This window comes from Scomber japonicus, chromosome 3, assembly GCF_027409825.1.
Source record: "Scomber japonicus isolate fScoJap1 chromosome 3, fScoJap1.pri, whole genome shotgun sequence".
Lineage (NCBI taxonomy): Eukaryota > Metazoa > Chordata > Actinopteri > Scombriformes > Scombridae > Scomber > Scomber japonicus.
In genome coordinates this window covers 20,701,866-20,722,263 of record NC_070580.1, presented here as the reverse complement: position 1 = coordinate 20,722,263, position 20,398 = coordinate 20,701,866, and the positions used below count along the sequence as shown (strand labels likewise).

Sequence of the window (20,398 nt, the reverse complement as noted above, 5' to 3'; positions counted from 1 at the left end):
AGACATCTGACTGAAGGCTGTAAACAAGGAGTGATTCATTTCTGCACATGTGCAGGTGGAAAACCCTTCCAGCTTGATAGATATTTTAGAAATATTATCTGAGGCACAGTTTACACTTGCAGCTGGTGCCCTCGTATTATTAAAATATAGATCTTAACTGATTTTCTACAGGCACTGGCAATAAGAATTATAGCCCCCCTTTGTATAAAGTTTAACTTTCTAAGATCAGAACAGCTTGTAGGCGTAATCTATGTACCACATTCAATCTATACCTAGTCTTTAATAGCTCAGTGAATATAATGTAGTGCTAACACTGCCAGGAGTAACTATTACATTTCTAGTGGGAAAACCAAAAGCAAAAGACTATCCACTCTGAATTAAAGTATTCAACAAATCCACACATGATTTCAGGGTTTGAATATATTCTGTCACAGTTTAAATACTATTTTTCATTGCATCCTATAGATGCAGACTTGGTTTGACACCAATAAATAATAACAGTAATAATAATAACAATAACAATATAAAAAGATCAAATACTCTGTGTATTTTAAGTAGATGACAAAAAACAGCATCTTGTCAAACAGTTGAAAAAAGAATACTGTGAATATTCAGAATTTAATTATGGATTATTTAAAATAACTTCCATGTTTAAAGTGATTTAAAATCCTTTTTCACTACAAAAAAAGGACTATACAAAACATACAAGTCTCCACAGGGATCAAGATTCATTCAGCATTACATTACAGCATATTCCAACTTAATTCTCATAAGATCTACTTGGTGGATTTCTGGAGGACTCCTGACAGCTGCAGCAGCCAACCACTTGGAAAGTAAACAGACTTGAAAAATTAGGCTTTACAAAAGCACTGTGGGATTGCCACCCCACAGAAATAGCTAATTGTTGCTGTTGTGCAAATAATTTCAACATTCAAAATCCACAATGGTACACCCACGCCCATGTTAAGGAGTAGAAAAAAGTGTCATATTCTTTGCACACCATGTACTTCCTGGTTCTGAAATAGCACTGCATCATAGGGAATGAGGTGTGATTGCCTCCCTGCTCTGTGGTTATCTCAGACAAGCTGATAACAAGATGACTCACATTCCCCGTTAAGGAGCAGGTAAAAAGGTTTTTGTGTGTGTGTGTGTGTGTGTGTGTGTGTGTGTGTGTGTGTGTGTGTGTGTGTGTGTGTGTGTGTGTGTGTGTGTGTAAATGTGTGTCAATCTGTTATTCACATAGCGTCTGTTTCATCCCCCGAACAGGTCTGCTGTCTGTTTCTATACTTAGTCTGCAGCAGACAAGTAGTCTACGACAGCTCTGATTTATGAGTTGTGGTTTAGGCTAAAACTTTGTAATGCAATGTGGGTTTTGTCTATGATTTTAAATTCATATCTAGTCTCATTCTGAATGAACTGTACCTCCAAAGTGAAGGACAAAACCACATCAGACTTGGACAGTGTGTTCTCGTCCTCCTGGCCCATGTCGATGATGGAGGTATTGTGGCCCCGTTTCATCTTCTGGAGTTTGAACTCCCCACCTTTGGACACGGGCATGCTCTCCAGATTAGCCATCAGCTGATTCACTGAAGACTTGAGCTCTTCAATGTACATGGCCTCCATCTCTTTAGACACAAATTTGGGGAACTTTCCACCCTGTAGACAGAAATGGAAAGACTAACCATGATGAAGATAAAAGCTAGTTTATTGAAGGTGTCACCATTTTCCGATGGTGGATAACAAATTTATAAGGCGTAAAAAGAAACAGCACCATTTTTTTCTGTGGATGGAAACTCACACTAAAATGTTTACACATGTTACACCATATTAGTAAAATATTAACTACATAACAAAGCATATCAACAATCCAAGTCCCCTGCAGAAGCTGACTCACTCTGGCAATCTGGTCAGCCATCTGAAGACGACCATCCAGCTCTCTCCTGATCTGTGCAGCCTGCTCATCCAGGTTGTCCAGCTATTGATAAATAGAGAAAGGCTGGTTAATGAGGTCACATTAAGCACTGTGCAATGCTTTAATACAGCCAGGGGTCAGTGTCAAAGGTCATCTCCAAGCTTCATTTAGGTCACCATGATGGATGAGAAATCCAAGCAATACTGTTATACAACACAATCATCTTATCTACATATATTGGTACATGTAATTCTACCTTTTGTGCACCTTTTATTATGATATATATTCTAATATTCGAATTAACATAATACATATATTTCCTCATTAATCACCCATTGCATGGATGACGTGAATGGACATTATTGTATACTGTACTGTATTTTTACACACAAATGGTTAATGCAAACTGTAAGGTGTAGCCAGATTTAAATAACAGTTACTAAATTGACAAAAAGTTTTTGGTGAACGCGCACATCCAGAAAAAACATAAAAGCAGGTGCTGGACCAAACAACATATGTGTGCAAGCAAGAAACTGACCAAATTAAGCAGCAGCTGTTGGTTGAAGCAAATGTTACGATGCAGACTATAGGTGTTCATACAGTACATTATGAAAGGCTCACAAAGGCCATCATAGCAGCATGGCGTGGCAGTAAATTTGAATAGATCAAAACTAAAACCCAATTCATCACTCCTTTGTACAGTAGGAACCATGCTGCATCACTACAGACCATGAATGAATCACTGTTTACAGAGAGGTCTTTTTGAAAGTGTCAAGCTGGATTTTTCCTTTTCTTGTTGATTTCAATCAGCTGAAATAAAGGTCAACTCTCTGAAACAGTCAAGCTTAGAGAGGGAAGGTATAAACAAAGAACATGTCTGTAAATTGAGACAATTCATTCACAGAGATAAAGAAAAGCTTAGACTCAAAAAAGCTATTCCAAACCATCTTGTTTTCAGAGACAAGTCCTATGATATTGTGTTTTGTTTTTCAACGTTTGAAAACTGCCTGCATTGGATGATATTGACTCCGGGCAAAGATGCCTGACATCTGTTAGCCTAGTTTTTGCCCCGGAGTAATGAAAAGCATATAAATTCATAGCTCTCTCTCATCAATAATGAATGAGAGTATTATATTAGCTGCACAGAAAGAAATAAGAGAGGGCTGATGTGTCTTTCTTCTTCTCTGCTAATGTGTGCCCCAATCCTTCAGTTATTCTCTCAGCCAAAATGGCTCATTCTTGTCGAAAGCGACGCTATGAGTCACCAGTCAACACCATTTCCTCAATGAGGGCAGGAGCCTAATGGAGACATATCTGGGTTATCAGTGAAAATTAAAATCAACCTCATCTCACCTTGGTGTTGTTATAGTACAAAATTCTTACTAGTGGTTTACTTGCAAGTGCTGTGTTTTAAGATTCGAGAAAAACCATGCTGTAGTTCTCATGGAGAAGTGTTTTCTGCAGGTGGAAGCTATGCAACATAATGGATGCCTGCTGCCCTACGACAATGTAGATGTTTGATGTGCAAACCCTTAAAGCATTAAGAGAAATGGATACAGTATTGCAGGTGGTGCCCCATTAATTTCCATGACAGTAGCTCAGTGACGCATGAAGCCTGAAAAGCCACTTCCCAGTGTAAAGAAATACTTGGCTGAAAACTGAAGCCTCTGTGGGTCCAATGCCTCCAACCTGCCGAGACCGCTAACTTCTGGTTTAGCCCTCCGCCTAACTTGAATAGGATAAAATGATTCCATTGTCCAGCTCTTCCAAATTTTAGAAATGTGATCAGACTGAATGGGCCAAATTCTGATTATTAAATTAATCATTTTGAAGGGATTGTGACTCAAATAATACATCTGTTTATTTACAGCATGAGCAGCCATTGACAATGAGCTTTGTGTGAGTCACAAGACTGTGCGTCAATACTTAATTCAAACAATTCTGAACTAAAAAGACTAAAACTAAAACTAGCAGTGAAAAAATAAGAGTTTACTGAAATAAAAATAAAAATCAACAATGCAAAACTAACTCAAACTAAACTGAAGTGCAGATAAAATCAACTACATATGCGTTGTCATTTAGTTTTCTCCCTAGATTTTTACTGTGTCTTGACTTCTTAGGATAACAGGATAGTTCCAGTAGGCAGCAGCATTGGAAGAAGATGCTTGATGTGTAATGTGTGATTTTCTATCGGAATAGCTTGACTACGACCCCATAGTAGATACAAGTAAAAGTGTCGTGATGAAGAGTGATGGGAACATTTGTGGGATACAGCTAAAAGGGAAAAATCCCACTAATTTGAAAGTCCACCTTCAAAGCTCTCACAGAGAAGCACACAAACAGTTTAAGGAGTTGATGGAGCAGGAGACAGCTAACAAAAGCTCACAGACAGCTGCACCACATCAAGACCTCCACAAACTCATGTGATACATTATTGCATCCTTTTCAGCTTCTACAAATCAAAGCTTTCCTCCTAATACCAGAAAAACTGAAATTAAATTAAAACGTAATTAAAACTAGTCAATTCCTCAAACTATAAACTAAACTAAAACTGCTTGAACGTACACTTATTAAACTAACTAAAACTAAACTGAAATAAAAAAGCAAATTGATAAAATAAATGAAAATAAGATTTATAAGATAGGACATAAGGGATAACAAAGTGCTGCTAGTTGTAACTGATAATGGAGGCAATATTGTGAAGGCCATACGCCTGTTGCAAAACTGAGAAGGACAGGTGGAAAATCCTGCAGTATCTCAAGTGCAACCCAATTGGATGGACGGCTGATGACACACATGCCAATTTGTCAGATACAGAGGCTGAGGAGAGTGACAAGCTGGCTTAAAGGCTTTGTATGTAAATTGTCTACATTTTCGTTGGTTTCCATAAGTCTATAATGAGTTAGGTTAGGGTTAGTGTTGAATCTACCATACTAAAGACAGGACATCTTGTTCTTGCAGTATGGAAGTCACTGGTTGCAAATTAGCAAATGGTGAGAAGATGTGCTAAATCCCTCATATGGGATTGCAGAACATGCTAACATTAGTACCCTTGACTTGACAGAACAACTGGAGACTAAAGGAGAACTCATTCAGGTGCTGGAGGTCTTGAGACTACTCATAAGTGACAGAGCTTGAAAATCTGCTAAAATTATCTTTGCTTACTCTTTTTTTACTTTTGCAAATGTACTTTTGCTGTGTACACTGGTCAGCTCCATAATGCCAGTCAGTCCTCATGTTGTGCAATGTCTGTTAAAGCTGGAGGCACACCTATTTCCTCCACGGTTGTTCTGAAGCCTGTTGCTAAAGCACTGCTTTGGTCTCTGTGAGATCAGTTTGCTGGCATTCTCAACTCTGCATGTTGCAGCTTCGATGCTACTGCAGCAGAAGCCTGCCTAGTGAACCCCAGTGGTTCATTTGTTTTGCACTCACCAGAATTGAAATCTTTTGGCAGCAAAGCCCTTTGTACAGACCCTAGCAGGACAGTCTCATCCAACTACAGATGAAAATGCCTCAAGGGCCCCAGCCACTGAAACTGCCTCACCAGTGTCCCATACCCTCAAGAGATACTCCTATCTTGCATCCCACCAGGAAGGGTCAAGAAATAATACCATGAACACTTCATCAAGTGAGATGACAAAGTGCATGGATGAGATCCAGCAAGGAATTATGTGTGACAACCCACTGGAGTTCTTGAGGGTGCGAGAAGCCATTTATCCAAGAATTGCCCCAGTGGCTTTAGATTTTGTCAGTGTCCCTGCCTCCCGAGCTTTTGTGGAGCATGTTTTCTCTATGTGTGACCTACTATCATCTGGCCTGAGAAATCGGACTATGACTTCTGTTGAGCAACATGTTTTTCTCAAGATTAACAGGAAGTTACTTGACTGAGATATGTTTTAGCAGTGGTATGCATACCTGTATGTTCCTGTTTGTGTATGTGTTGGTTCAGCAGCTTTGTCTTCAGCTGAGTGTCTTACTCTCAAATGACCCCATTCATCTTCCCCTCTACTCTCACACAACCAAATTTTTAAAAAAGGAGTACATTTTTGACATGAAGCTCATTCAGTTTTAGAATACTGTGTGTATACTACATACGTTTCCTTAAAAATGATTTAAAAAGAAAGAAAGAAAGAAATGTTTTCACCTTATTTTAAAACTGTTTTTATGTGTTGTAAATGGATTTTACACAACTTTGTTCCGGCTAATAATGCACTATACTATTTAAAGTTTTGCTTTTGCTATAGCCCCAGGTGCTAATTAGTGAGCTCTGCTGTGGGTGGAGCAATGTTAATGGTTCACGATGTACAAGAATAAAATGGCTTTGCACAATATGTGACCTTTAATAAACAATGGTTTTGTAAATCATATTGGATGCCATGCATTCTTTCATCCTACCTTTTTAGCTTCTATAAATCAAAGCTTCCTTCATAATACCTAAAGAAACTAAAACTAACACTAAAACTAAAAACTAAAACTGGTTAATTCCTCAAAATGCCTCAAAAATATCTGATCATGGCAAGCTAACCAATGTATTTGGTCTAATGTTACTGGTATGCATTTTTGTAATTTGAGATTTTTTTGGTGTGTTTTTAAAGTGTCTGGAGAGGTATGTCAGTCATATTCCACTGAACAATGTAAATAAGTCAGATATTAGCAAACAACATTATCTTTGTCAGTTAGTTCATTCATCTAGTTTATAACAGTTCAGCCTTGTAGTCACTATGTGTAAATATTTTGTAAGAAATAGCCTCTATGTAAACTAGTTTGTGTGGTGCAAACGGTTTTAATTTAGTGACCCATACATCTCTTCTTGGAAAACACTTCAGTTCTAAAGAAACCGTGAAACAGTGCTCTAGACTCCTGGGTTTCCTATTCCTGGGATGTGTGCCAGAGCTGACCTCTCTATGCCTTATGGTATTTCACCCACTCCTATTACATTAACAGGTCTTGTCTTTCAGGCTTTACCATATTGATTCTTTGCCCCTTCCAGCAATCCTTTTAAAGAGAGAATGAGCTGAAGCTGAGGTACAGGGGAGGGGGCACCAGTGAGAGGTGCTGTACGGCTCGGACTGAGATCAAGTAACACACCGGACATGGATGAGGAAAAATAATGACACGCATTTCACAGAAAATGGTAATGCAGTTGCAATACCTTTTTCTGTAATTGATTTTGTTCACTGAGGTGTACATTATGAAATGATGTTTGCCAGATGGCATCTTAAAAGGAGAACAGTAAGTGCAAACCATCAAGTCTAGTGCATTACCAGTGCTGGCCACTGAACAGCCACCATGCTACATAACCCAGAGTTCTTGTTTAGTAGAGCACATAATCAGACTATGCCACCAGCTGCAGCAGAATGTCTGCACTTGCAGTACAGTAATACTCAGTGCTGTTCTGCTACACAGTGGCACTTAAACAGTGGTGAGCATCCTGTTATGAAAGCCTCACAAGCAGGATTTTTTTTCTTCATTGTCCAGTCTAACACAAGAAAAGCAGATTCATCCACATCCACAACCATAACTGTGACTGATACTGATTGCAATCCTGCTTGAGCTCTGCTTGAAAGGCTGCTGTTCCCCTGCTGCTGGCGATCCCATGCTGACTGTCAAAACACTCAGAACTCTGGGCACTACTGGACTGCGGTCCCAGTGACATCTGACTTGTACAGTCTCAAAAGAACTGTCAGTGCCTGGAAACCAGAAGCTTGGCCTGTCGGTATCTGACTCTGCATTTTTACTGCCTCGTCTGTGTGCTAACACAGGCCTGAATTCATATGGACAGACAATCCTCGGTAATACTTCATAACTGAAACCGATGCTGCAGCTCAATTTGACTTTGTGCAGATTGCAGCTCATCTTCAAAATGGCTAACATGAGAGGAGTGACTCTCTAAAGCACATAATGTGAAGGGGGATGGGGCCGGTCTCTTCTATTATTCCTATCCCTCCCTTCACAGTAGTGAGTGAAAGTAAAGCTGGCAGTCAGTGTATGTGTGAACCAATAGCCACCCCCTACTAAGCCCCACAGCACCCCAATCTTATCAGACCTACAAGTACTGAAAGGTCACTGTTGTCAATGGCCCACAGGTATGATATAGATGGACAGAAAATCTTATAAAAAAAATAAGACTGGCTAAAAGGTAAGTTCTCTTTATGTTACTGAAGCTGACAGCTGCACTGTAGCTAAATAAAGGTGACACTGCCTCAGTGTTAGCTAAGCTGACAGCAGGTTAAAGGTGACGGAGCAGAAGAAGGCAGGTAGTTAACAGCACAGCTGATGACAGATTCCCAGGTGGATGCTGGGACATTAATGACAGACAGCACACCCAGCCAGGGGCAGATTCTTGTAAAGAACAAAGACATGAGCGGGCAAGGCTGGATCGGAGCTGAAAGGGACCTGGAGGAGTTGAAGCAGCTGGTCTATATTTAGACTATATTTAGGCTATGTGTGAGTATGTTTCTGTAATTGCGCTTGTGTTAAAGCAAAGTGTGCAGTGTGAAAAAAGGTTGTCTTCTGTGAATGTAGCCACATACAAGGCATGATGATTAGGAAATGTGCTCATGGGTGTACAGTACAATAAAATCTGCCTCAACTTCTAACATCTTAATCAATCAATTTTCCTCATTCTAGTACAAAGAATGGCTTATTTTGCTGTAGGGTATTGTTTAATTGTTTAATAATTTTATAATGACAATAGTTCAGACACTCATCAATGGATCTCCTTAGCTCTAAAGATCATTCCCACAGCTTCATTGTTTTTCTTCACTCACTCATCAGTATTTCAGATGCAGATTGTTGTTTTTGAGTTGGGATAAAGACACTGTGCACTGCACACACTGCACTGTTAGAGCAAGATATTTTCCCCTTAGGACTTGATGTAAACTGAAACAGGGCTAAAAAGTGAGTGAATGTTGCATTTAAATTTGTTGAGTTGCCTAAAAGATGACTCCAAAATATTCTACTGGTGCCACATGTATAAATGTACAACTGAAATACTGTTTATACTTATAACATTATTATAGATAATAAAGAAACACGTTTGAAACAAGTTGATTTGTAACATTACTGGAGATAAGTTTGAATAATCTTAGGTTACTGGTCCCTTCTTATAAGACAATAAGGTGTAATTGAGTCACAAACAATAACATCAACTGAATATGTTGAGATAATTATTATTATATTTTATATTTATATATTTAATATATTATGACTTGATGTTTCAGATGATTTTGTTCTGTGGGTTTTATAGCTCACAGAACACACAATAGCATAAAAATGTCATGAATGTAATGATTTTGCAATTTTTTCTATAATACATAATACTATTAATACATATAACAGTTTTTCCTCTTCAGTTGCCATAGTTGAAAAGCATAGGTGTAACAAATAAATCTAACTCATGAAGTACTATTATAGTGTAGAGTCCTAGTAAGCCAGGCCACTGAGCCAGTCTGTGTAAAATCAGGGCCTGACTTTGACAAGTGAAAATATCAGCCATGAGAAAGGTATAGAAAGGTCTAGGTTTTGAAAGCAGTGATGGCAGCTCAATGCAGGAATAGATTTAACGGCACATCTCTGTGGCCATTTCTATTGAAATAATATTGTATGTTCAGGTAACTGAATGGGCTTTCAATACAGTGTTATACTACAGCCAAGTTCAACTTAAATCTTTTTATGTTAGAAAATGTTAGGAAAAGCAACATGAAGATGAGCACAAAATTAATTGATAAAGTTATGTGGTTTAACATCAAACGTGTTCTTACAGTGGTTTGGTCATGCTTGGTGTCATCATAGCTAAATAACTGCAGCCATTAGGGAGTAGAGTATGGTCAGAGTCTAGCTGGGGCAGACGCTGGCCTTACCAGTCTAATCAGTCTGTTAGTCATTTCCAGAGGCTGCTCTTACTTCAGCATGATACAGAAATAGGCCAGTGCTTTCTTTCTAATATTTGGATGTAACAGCAAAAAATGTAAATCCCCAGTGATAACAGCTAAGAAATGATGGCCTGTGAATCCCAGCCAATCCATGAAAACCTTTCATCAAATCCTAGCAGCCCTGAGCCATGCTGACTGGATTGCTTCGTCTCCTTTTTATTGAGGATTCTATCATTTAGTTGAGGGCAATATACGGCTGCTGGTGGCTTACTGACAAGATGCTGAAAGTCACCATTAATACGTCTAATATATTCATCACAACAGCAAATGAAATGATAGAAGACTCAGAGAACAGCTGGATGAGCAGCTGGAGTAAAAACAGAAAGAGAAATGTTAATTTTCTTATGTAAATTCCAAACTATTTACTGACATGTATAGGTATGCAGTATGTCATTGTATGAATGTTGAAAAACATCTGTACCATTTCAAATGTTGCCATTTTTACTTACCTGTAATAGTCAGAATTTTGCATTACAACATAGTATGAGGCTGTACACACACAGAGCTCTGCAGCACACATGTCTCCATGATGGCGTAATGTTCAACTGTTCTTCAGAAGCTCTAAATTGAGTGGGATCTGCTCAGGGAAATGGTATTATGTTCTGCATGCAGATTTCTGACCCTATACTAACAGCTCTGCTGCCAGCACATAAGAAACTAGGTTAAGCATCTTCAAAGGCAAGGGAGGAAAAATGCACAGCGGATTTGGAGACTATGGTGATGTATTGCACTACAGCATTAGAAACATCTAACTAATGAACACTCTGCAGAACACAGCCTATATTGATCTTTGCCAACGGAGACATTTGAACAATACTGAATAATGTAATTTGTTTAACAGCATCTCATGCCATCTGCTCAGATTTATGTTAGTAACTGTTGACAGAAGCATCAGACGACATCAGATCTATAGAAACTCAGCAACCTTAAGTCTTTATTGGCATCCAAAAGGTGTGATCATTAGACCTAAATAAAATGAAGGGGTATGCCTTTATGCATTAAATGAGTAGATGTAAATGTGTCAGAGGTTTGCTCCAAATCCTGCCGTGATAGGACTTTTAATCAAGCTCCTGAAGAAAGAATACATTAGTGCTGTTTTCAGCATCTCCACAGAGAGCAGTAAAGCACTAAAGACAGCAAGAGAAGGGAGTTATGTCTGACACAAGCACCCCAGTGTCTGCTATTATCCGCCTGCAAACTCAACATATCTCCCTTACAAAGAAGTATTGCTGACTTGGTGTCATTAGATGTATCTTGAGAAATATCTACTTTTAAACATGTAAAATAACGCCATATATAACAATGATGAATCAAAACACATCTAAAGTAAACCTTAAAAACATGAGAAAATCACAAATGGGTGATTATTGTTCAGCATTTTTCTGATCAAACATCAAATTTCTAAAATTATTTTGACACATTTTTCCATGATTGTTAATGTGGTGACTATACGTCCATCCCAATATCATAACAGTTTCATGCAGGTATACAATAGTAACATCTTAGGTGAATTCCTGTTAAATGCTGAGATAGGGGTGACCTGATCAAACTTTTTATTTCTGGATACTGATCAAATACCCATCATGATTTTTTTATTATTATTGACAAGACACTGCATTTAATGTGTATATAATGTGATGTTGTGGCCAATACCCCACCCACTTAATAAGCTCAGAGTAGATCAATAAAGGATTAGTCTTGGAAACCCTCGAATAAAGGTTTCAGGTCAACCTTAGAGTTAATTTGGGGTAAACTTTAGGCACACTCCAGAAACAGGGATGGTGGGTCCCACAAACAAATGCTATCTGCTCCACCCCAGTTGATGTTTTCCCATTTTGTCATGTAACTAATTATGCAGGTCAGAATTGCGATGCTGTGGTCTATAGCTGAAACTGAAATGTGTTTCTGAATAGAAAATACCAAGTCAAATGTATGACAGAAATATATCTGATAGTGTACCTTACTTGGCAATCAATCCAGGTTTTACAAGGATCTTGTGTGAGTGTCAAGTATTTGGGCCATGTGTGAAAACTCTCCAAGACATTCTGAACATACCTGACAGGCTTGGTAAAGCAGCTGGTGCTCAAACTTTTTGATGCCAAGGATATTCTGGAACATTTCGTACAGCTGGTCCTTGCTGAGGATGAGCTCAGAGGCTGCACTGGCGGTCATGCGTTGCTGTGCCTTGCGTGGATCTTCATCACCACGGTAGATGGTGTCAAACTTGGCCATCCAGGAGCTCAGCACCGTCTCCTTGCTCAAGCCATCGATCTCTGGAAGGCTGCGCACACGCTTCTCGATGTGCCTCTTGAAAACATCCCTGAAATCAGAGGCTGAGAAGCCGCCGCTCTGGACCATTTTAGCCACACGGTCACTCTTTAGGAAAACCTATATTGTGAGAGACCAATGTCAAAAACAACCATGTTTTATATTAAAAGATAAGTAATAATGTGGTATGTCAAAACTTTTGAAGGGACTCATCTACAATGCATTACATTGCACAAAAGCTTTTCTATCACAGTCTCTCAAACAGAGAATGTCTGTCTTAGCAAAACAAAACTATATAAAATATAAAAACTATCTGTGTTTGCAATGAGGATAGCCACTGATGAAGCCATCACTGTGGCTATTAATTTTGAATTGAAAAATCAAAGGCATATACTGTATATAAGGCTGTGACTCAACAGGGCCAAGGCTGCCTTCTGTCTCCTGCTAATGACAGACTAACAGGGACAGAGGCTCACGAGACTATGCTGCATCAGGGAACAAAACATCAGAGCTGATTGTTTTGTCATTCTGACAGTCACATTTCCTTCTTGGTATCCATTATGGTAAAAAAAAAAAAAACAACAACTGTACTGAAATATTCCAGTACAGTTGTCATTTGGGGCATATATCAGTGGAAGACAAAGGTTTGCATGCTGATATAAATAACATTTTTAGTAAATTTTTGGGTTCTTGCCTGGAGAAGTGTTTGTGGCTCAAAAAAGCAGACCATATATTTCAGGAACATTTTTACCAAAGACAGTTCCCTAAGCAATCCATAGTTTCACTAATAGTGGCCCTCACTGTTTCAATAAAGATGCCACTTTAAGTAGAAGTGAATTATTTTTTTAAATCAACTGACTATATTCCTTTGTGACAAAGTGGGAAAAAAATCTACATACTCCAGACAAGATGCTTATAAGCTTAACAGGAAAAAAACACATTCATCTGTACCGTATATACACTTCACTCTTTCCACAATCATCAGTGTCTTACCAAAGCCTGGCAAACACAATGAGCAGGCCATATTGATTTGAAGTGTTTCCTACACAACCTCTTAGTCACACATGTGCATTAATAATAATTCTTACAATACATCTATAGTCTATGTATGAAAAGTAATTGTTTCGATAGCTACAGCCTGGACCTTTTTGGAACGGACTGATTCACTGTCAGGTGTAAGTATCGCCTGATCACCTAGATTTTAAAGGAGAACTAATAACATGGGATATTAGTAAGTAACTTTTTTTTTTAACTGGCCCTTAATATTGTCTACCACTCATTTTCTATATTATTTCCTTAGCTATCATTTATACCTTCATTGTAAAGTTAACAGTAGCAAGTGATGGGACATGTGTAGGGGGAGGCAAGGACAAATGTCCCTGGCAGTAATCAAACTGTTTGAGTTTTCATGTTATACATCTCAGACTAGAGTTTGGTGAAATACTGATAATACATTTTTCTTGACATTTTTTTCACACGGGTCCTTGTTGCAGTACATGAGTAAGCATTACACAAGACTGGGTACAACAAATGTTTTAAATGTGAAAGTAGATCTCTACAATTCATTATAATTTTCATCACCCTACCAGCTTCAAATTCACATTAACATGAATACCATAAACAACATGTATATTTAGCTTTCACATAGATTATCCTGTTATTAACCTACATGGTCCTCTATATGGATTCACTTCATACTTTTCTTTCATAATGCTTTTTTCCATCACACATTTGTGCTTCAACATATTCTCCTGTCTGCCATACATTTTATATTATATGCATCCCAATAATGACTTTTTCATCTGCGGATTGAATAGTGAGGTTGGAAAGACAGCTGTGTCAGCCACATGCTTTGACTCGCAATCTGTGAAAAGCTTCAGCCACCATTTTGCCTCACAGCTGCCTGAATAAAAGCATTCTGACATGGAATAGCAATAGTTGTGTGTAGTGCTTCGTTTGAGTTTTTGGCCTTTTTAAATTACCAATACTGTACAGTAATGTCGCAATTTTGTTATCATTATTAGTAAATATTGTGTAATCAGCTGCATTTTTGCATTTCTTTAATCAACAGAAATGCACACATGTATGAATGGCGTACTGTATTTCACATAGCACAACAGTGTCAGTGACTCATTCAGAGCCATCCAATCCAATAACAAAATGGTTCTGACTGTGATTGTACTGCCATGGTTATGGTGAGTTCGTACCTCATAGTAGCTCTGCACAGCATTGATGAATGCTTCATCAGCCACAATTTGTGTGTCTCCATTGAGGAAGGCCTGGAAGCGATCTTTAGTCTGCTGAAGCTGCTGCTTGGTTATCTGTGAAAGCACAAAACAAAGGACACCAAAGCATTAAAGCCACAATAGAAAAACAGAAAAAACATTAAAATAACTACACTATCCACCCATTTTTAAATGTCTTATTCTGGTCAGATTCACGTTAGCTACAGCAGGCAGAGTAGCCTTGGCTTGCCGCAGTTGTTGGTGTTACCAGTTTTGCAGGGTGATTTCTTGCCTACAGCTCAAACCGTGGGTTGTTTTTAGAAATAAAACGCATTTAGTTAATTTTTGCCTAATATAAAACTAATTTGTAAAATACTAAACATGTTTCAATACTTAGTCAGATGATGGATGCAACAATTTTAAAATGAAAGTGTCTGCTCTGTGACCATCCAAAACACCAGAGTCAAAGCACAAAGCAGTGGGATGAAACATCTGAAAAATCTCCTCGCAGCGGAGGCATGACAGGGAAAACTGCGAAGAAAGTTGAGAGTTGTAATGAGAGTTACACTGCTGGAATCAGTGAAATCACAGGATTTATTTGACGTGTCATTTGTCTGGATATCGTGAAATTAAAGATACAAGGAGCCCTGTGACTGCGGGCATGCACTGTGCCTAGACGCTTGTTGCTTTTCGCACAGTCAGGTACACAGTGTTTGACATGTGTTTTGTTTGACTGTAAATTGTTGTGCTAGCTTACTAAAAAATACGATTTCAATAGGGCCTTCGCACCACTAGCAAAAACAGCAAAAATCCTTCTTACACAAATGGGAAAACATAGTGTTTAAATGGCCTTCCTTGATGAAAAATCAATGATGTCATCATATGAAATCTGCTCCCCTATTTCGTGATTGACACTAAGACTAAACCGATTCACCTTGGAGGTGCACAGATTCGTTTTGTATTACCCTTTTTTCTTAGCCACACAACCCAGAAAAATAAAAATGTGCATGAACTGTAGGCCTGTATTTATAATATTATGAATGAAATGTGCGTTACTTGGAAGAAAGTTGAGATGTGACTGACTTTAGCCCACTAATTCCATCAGAGTATTGCTCTATTAAGTGGATCCCCCAGTTCCCCCTGCCTGTTCCAGTAGGGAGATGCAGAGGTGAACTGTCCAAACCCTCCCCTTCCCTTTCTCTCAAAGCTTCTGTGCACGCGGCACCATCTCAGCAAGCAGGGGCGCGTGCACACAGAGTGATAGATTGACTTCACATGCAAATAACAGAAAACCGCTTTTGGATTTTTTTGTTTTTTTAAAGATTTTTTCTGGCATAGATGCCTTTGTTTGACAATAGAGAGACAGGCAATTACAGGAGAGAGAGGGTGTGACATACAGAAAGGTCCGCTGGCTGGGACTCGAACCGGGGTCCACTGCATATATTGCATGCGCTCTTAACCACTTGACTACCTGTGTGCCAGGATTTTTTTTTTTTTTTGAAGAGCTCATGAGTCATGACAAAATGCCGCCCTGGGCGCTTGCCCAATTCACCCATATCAGGGACAGCTACTGTTACTTACTGTGTGCAGGGGCGGTTTCACACACACATACACACACAGATCAGATTGGCATGCACACAGCATCATTTCCTCTTATGTTCGATGACAATGTTATATTATAAGGACCGAATATTAAATTGTAAGGAACTAAGTACTCCAAGGCTAGATGGGAGTTCTAATCCCTCAAGTGTTTCCTTGGTCCATCCCTTATAGAAAAGTCCTGCTCTAGGAGCGTATAAAGAAATGTGGCCAGGAGGCGTGCTTATTAAGTGCCCAAACCACATCAAATGGCTCCTGTCAATGCAAAGTAGCAGCTGCTTAATAACAAGGTCCCTCATGCTATCACATGGAATGAGACAAAATGACCTCAGCTGATTGGATCCACAATCTCATTCTTTCAATCTCTACTCAGAGATTTTGACCTCAGGTGAGAGGGCAGGAACTAAGATTGATTGTTAAATTGAGAACTTCGCTTTAAAGCTTGGCTCAATCTTTACTGTCTGTGTTAGGTTCAAATTATCAAACTACTGACAAAGGACAGTAGGACATAGAATCAATCATCAACCACTCAAGGTATCTCTGTAGAAATGCTCGAAGGTGTAGTCCCTTTGTGTTACATTTATAGCTGACGGTCAAGCCAAGCAGGCTTGTGGGTGCAGCACTGGGTCATCCATCACAGGAGGGAGAGGTGACATCCGTTCCCTTATCAAGTTCCCTTTGCACGAGGAACTAATTTTGCATGTACAAAGGAAGCAGTTTATTTGTACAACAACATCACATCATCACCACATACGGGTTATATCTGTTCAGCATTACAGTATATTAGAAAAAGAGGAGTAGTATTTTTCTTTCAGTCTGATACAAAGTCTACATTACCACAGCCAGTGCCCCTAAGCGCTGGTCAATCTTACAATCCTTTTTACCATCACTCATAAATGAAATCTCAAGGTGTCTTAATTCTTCCACCTCGATTCTCCCTCCTATCCTAGACTGAGCAATCCACCAGCCCGGCCACATATCACTCAGCTGCAAAACATTCCTGCAGATATTGTGTGTCACAGTCCAATGAAGCCAAAAGAACAACATCATCTACAAATAGAGGAGATGCCACCCCAATATCGCCCAACTGGACACTGTCCAGGCCTCAACTGCACTTTGTGCCCATGAAGATCACAAACAGTAGAGATGACAGGACACACACTTGTCACATTACACTGCAGAAACTGAACATAATTGTTGTAGTGTTTAAAGTGTAAAAGGAAGAAATTATTAAAAAAACATTTTCAAGGAACAGCTCAACAAGTGCTGAGGCATCTTTTAGCCCACTGTTTTGATGTATTCTCACCATTTTCATAGCGCCACTTTTGGTATCAGTAGACAACTTCTGTGATGTGAAAACTTGCTGATCACCAAACAGTACACAAACAAAGTTATCAGCTAGCTGATGAATATAGTGGAGCATTTAGCAGCTAAAGAGCCACCAAAACAGAGCTGACAATTATACTAACATTCATTGGGTAACCAGAAACATACAAATGAATGCTATAGTTACTATATGTGTATATATATATATATATATATATATATATATATATATATAGTGGATGTGTATGTGTATGTGTATATATATATATATATATATATATATATAATATATATATATATATATATATATACACACACATCCACTATATATAAATGTTGGATGTGTAAATAGTTGGTGTCAAATTCGCCATATAAACTTAAAAGGCAATAATGTGTCAAAAGCTGAATTTACAACTTGTTTCCACTGCCCTTAAGTGGCCTAAAAATGTGTTATTACCTTGCATTGCATTATTTCACATTTGATCAAAATGATAATCTAACCTAATAAATATGTCTTGCTTCGCTAGTAAGATGCTATGGATAAGACCATCTAGCAAATGACAAGATGTACATGAAAATGTGAAATCATAAGCCAGAGTTTTGTTTCACATGAGTGACAAGTCTCAATGTCCTTGGATTGATTTCACACATGGTTACTGAGTCAGGGACCTAAGAGTCAATAGTGACAATCTTCCTCTGACAACCGCTGTCAATCTATAGTTCAAGCTGTTGTGTATATCAAATAAGCAAAAGGGCCTGCTGGTAACGTGTGTGTCTTCATGCATTCAGCCGCATATCACAAGTGACAGACTTTGGTGTAGGAGTGAGATGGAGAAGTACCACATATCATGTGCCTGTGAGGCAATCTCAACACCATCTGTGTGTCCATCATACTACCCCAACCCCCTCCACTAATGGTCAGAAAATGAAAAAGAATGTAGTATAACATTTTTCTATCTGAGCTTAAGTGAAAGTGTCAGAGTTTGGAGTGTCAATTGCATTTAAAATGCATTATGCTGGAAGTGACTAGTGAGATGACCAATCTGTTAGTGCCAGTTAAAATATAACACAAAAATCAAAGTCTCACAAGTCATTTAACCAAGATGCCACATGTGCTACTACAGCCAATTCACATTCTGGTAAAGACAATCTCATACACCAGTTAATATTTAAACATAAATGGTCCACTCACAACACATAACAGCACACCAACAACGCAGAGATCAATACTCTGGCTTGTGATTCAAGGTTTCAGGTTTATTCATCTTTGCAACAGCTAGATGAGAGATTAAAGAGAAAGTGCGGCCCATCCCTGCTATGTTTTAATAGACCATGGTGTTCAAGGAACATCCTGAGGCAAGAAATGTTAATATTAACACCAGTATGCAAATCAGTCCAGTATTTGGAGACACATGGAGGCTGAAGTAAACATACTTGTCCTTGGTTCCATGTCTAGTTATGAATGTGAGAGATATATACTGTACCAGTAATGTAATGGTTTGGATTAATACTCAGTTCTTTTACTCATGAGAATACGTTTCCTTATTAAATATTGTTTTCTAAGTAGGAGTCTTATGTACAACATGTTCATAAGCTACAATCAATTCAATAAAACATGGAAAAGCAGTAAGAGTATAATATAGTGAGGAAGGATATGGACTGAGATGGTTTCTGTTGAAGGGCTGCCATGCTTTTGAAAAAAAAGGCACAAAAACCGATTTGAACCAAGCAGACTGAAATGTTTTAGGGCAAAGCTAGCCAGTAGACCTGATGACATACTGTAACTTTCTTGAATCCAAGCAAAGCTAAGCTTTTACTGCTTGGACTGTCCAAAAGCAAGCCACAAAATATGCCTGTGTTCAGTTTCATTGTATTTTAGTGAGGATCTGTAATTAGAACTGTAAGTCAGATGATTGATTAGTCGATTGACAGACAGAAATTAATCAGCAGCTATTTGGCATGCTTTTCTTTATCACACTGTTTATTATATTAAACTAGCTTCAGTTTTGTTGAATAAAACAAGTAATGTGAAGACGTTAACTTGGGATCTGGGAAATTATAATGGGAATTTCATATGATTTTCTGATATTCTTTAGACAAAATGGTTAATCAATTAATCAGGAAAATAATTGATAGTTTAATTGACAATTAAAATTAAAACATTAGTCACAGCCCTACAGTAGCTGTAATCCATGTAATTGGCCACTTTCAACCTGTACGTAATGTGAACTTTGTCCATCCCTTTTCACAGTAAGCTACAGAAGAATCAGAAGATATTACAATATAATAGAGGTGATGGGATATTGTCATCCAAACACTGGCAAAAAGCATTTGTGTTTTACCTGGAGATTTTACCATGAAAGGTCAAAGCTAATAATACTTTTGCTTCTGCTGACAGTTTCTCTCAGCCAGTCTGACTTTACTGTATATGACAACACAGCAAGCTGTGAACCGTGTGTGTGTGTGTGTGTGTGTGTGTGTGTGTGTAGAGCTAACAGTACACAGCAGTACACCCCGTTAAATGTGTTCACTTCTCTTCATGACCAAAGTCTGCTCAAATGCATAAACTATTTATGACTTTCTGCATGCTCTTTATTTTATTGTTGATAGGAGAACTGTGCTGTTTAGCAACCGGGTTGATGGATGACAGAATATGCTTCCATTTTCATCAGTATGGCCAAACTCCCAAGACATACTTTCGCTGCTTTGCTCTTATTGATTCTCTCTCTGTGGCCCTTATCCAGATTGCAGTGTAACACAGTGATTCATTGGCTTGCAATGAAGTAGGCAGTGACATTAATTACCCTTAACATATCAATAAGGGAGATATGTTCATTGCATGGGACCAATATACAGTAACTTCAATACAGTTTTAATTTGACTTTATAGCTTAATCATGAAGCAGATACAAATGTTGAGTCAACGTAGAACATCTTAGAAGTTTTAATTAAAAATTGGCATATTTCAATATTTTTTTATATATGTTTCAGGTTTCAAATTTATATAGCACTTACAAAGCAAATAGATTTTGCACCAAACTGCTTCACACATAAGGCATGAGAGATGTGAAAAATATATTAAAAATAGAAACAACTTTAAACACAAATTAAAACCCAAACAAATTAGATAAATAA

At 38.3% G+C, this 20,398-nt stretch overlaps 1 protein-coding gene across 9 annotated transcripts in view; it reads right to left on the bottom strand.

Annotated features, from left to right (window-relative positions):
• The window catches only part of cadpsb (Ca2+-dependent activator protein for secretion b), a 63,991-nt gene that overhangs the window by 29,703 nt on the left and 13,890 nt on the right, over positions 1 to 20,398 (bottom strand). For all 9 annotated transcript variants that reach the window (XM_053315058.1, XM_053315063.1, XM_053315057.1 and 6 more), the window contains exons 2-5: positions 14,322 to 14,435; positions 11,902 to 12,234; positions 1,895 to 1,975; positions 1,423 to 1,656 (exon numbers count right to left, since the gene is read on the bottom strand). In XM_053315058.1, coding sequence (XP_053171033.1) covers positions 1,423 to 1,656; positions 1,895 to 1,975; positions 11,902 to 12,234; positions 14,322 to 14,435 — 762 coding nt within the window. The remainder of the gene's footprint in view (positions 1 to 1,422; positions 1,657 to 1,894; positions 1,976 to 11,901; positions 12,235 to 14,321; positions 14,436 to 20,398) is intronic.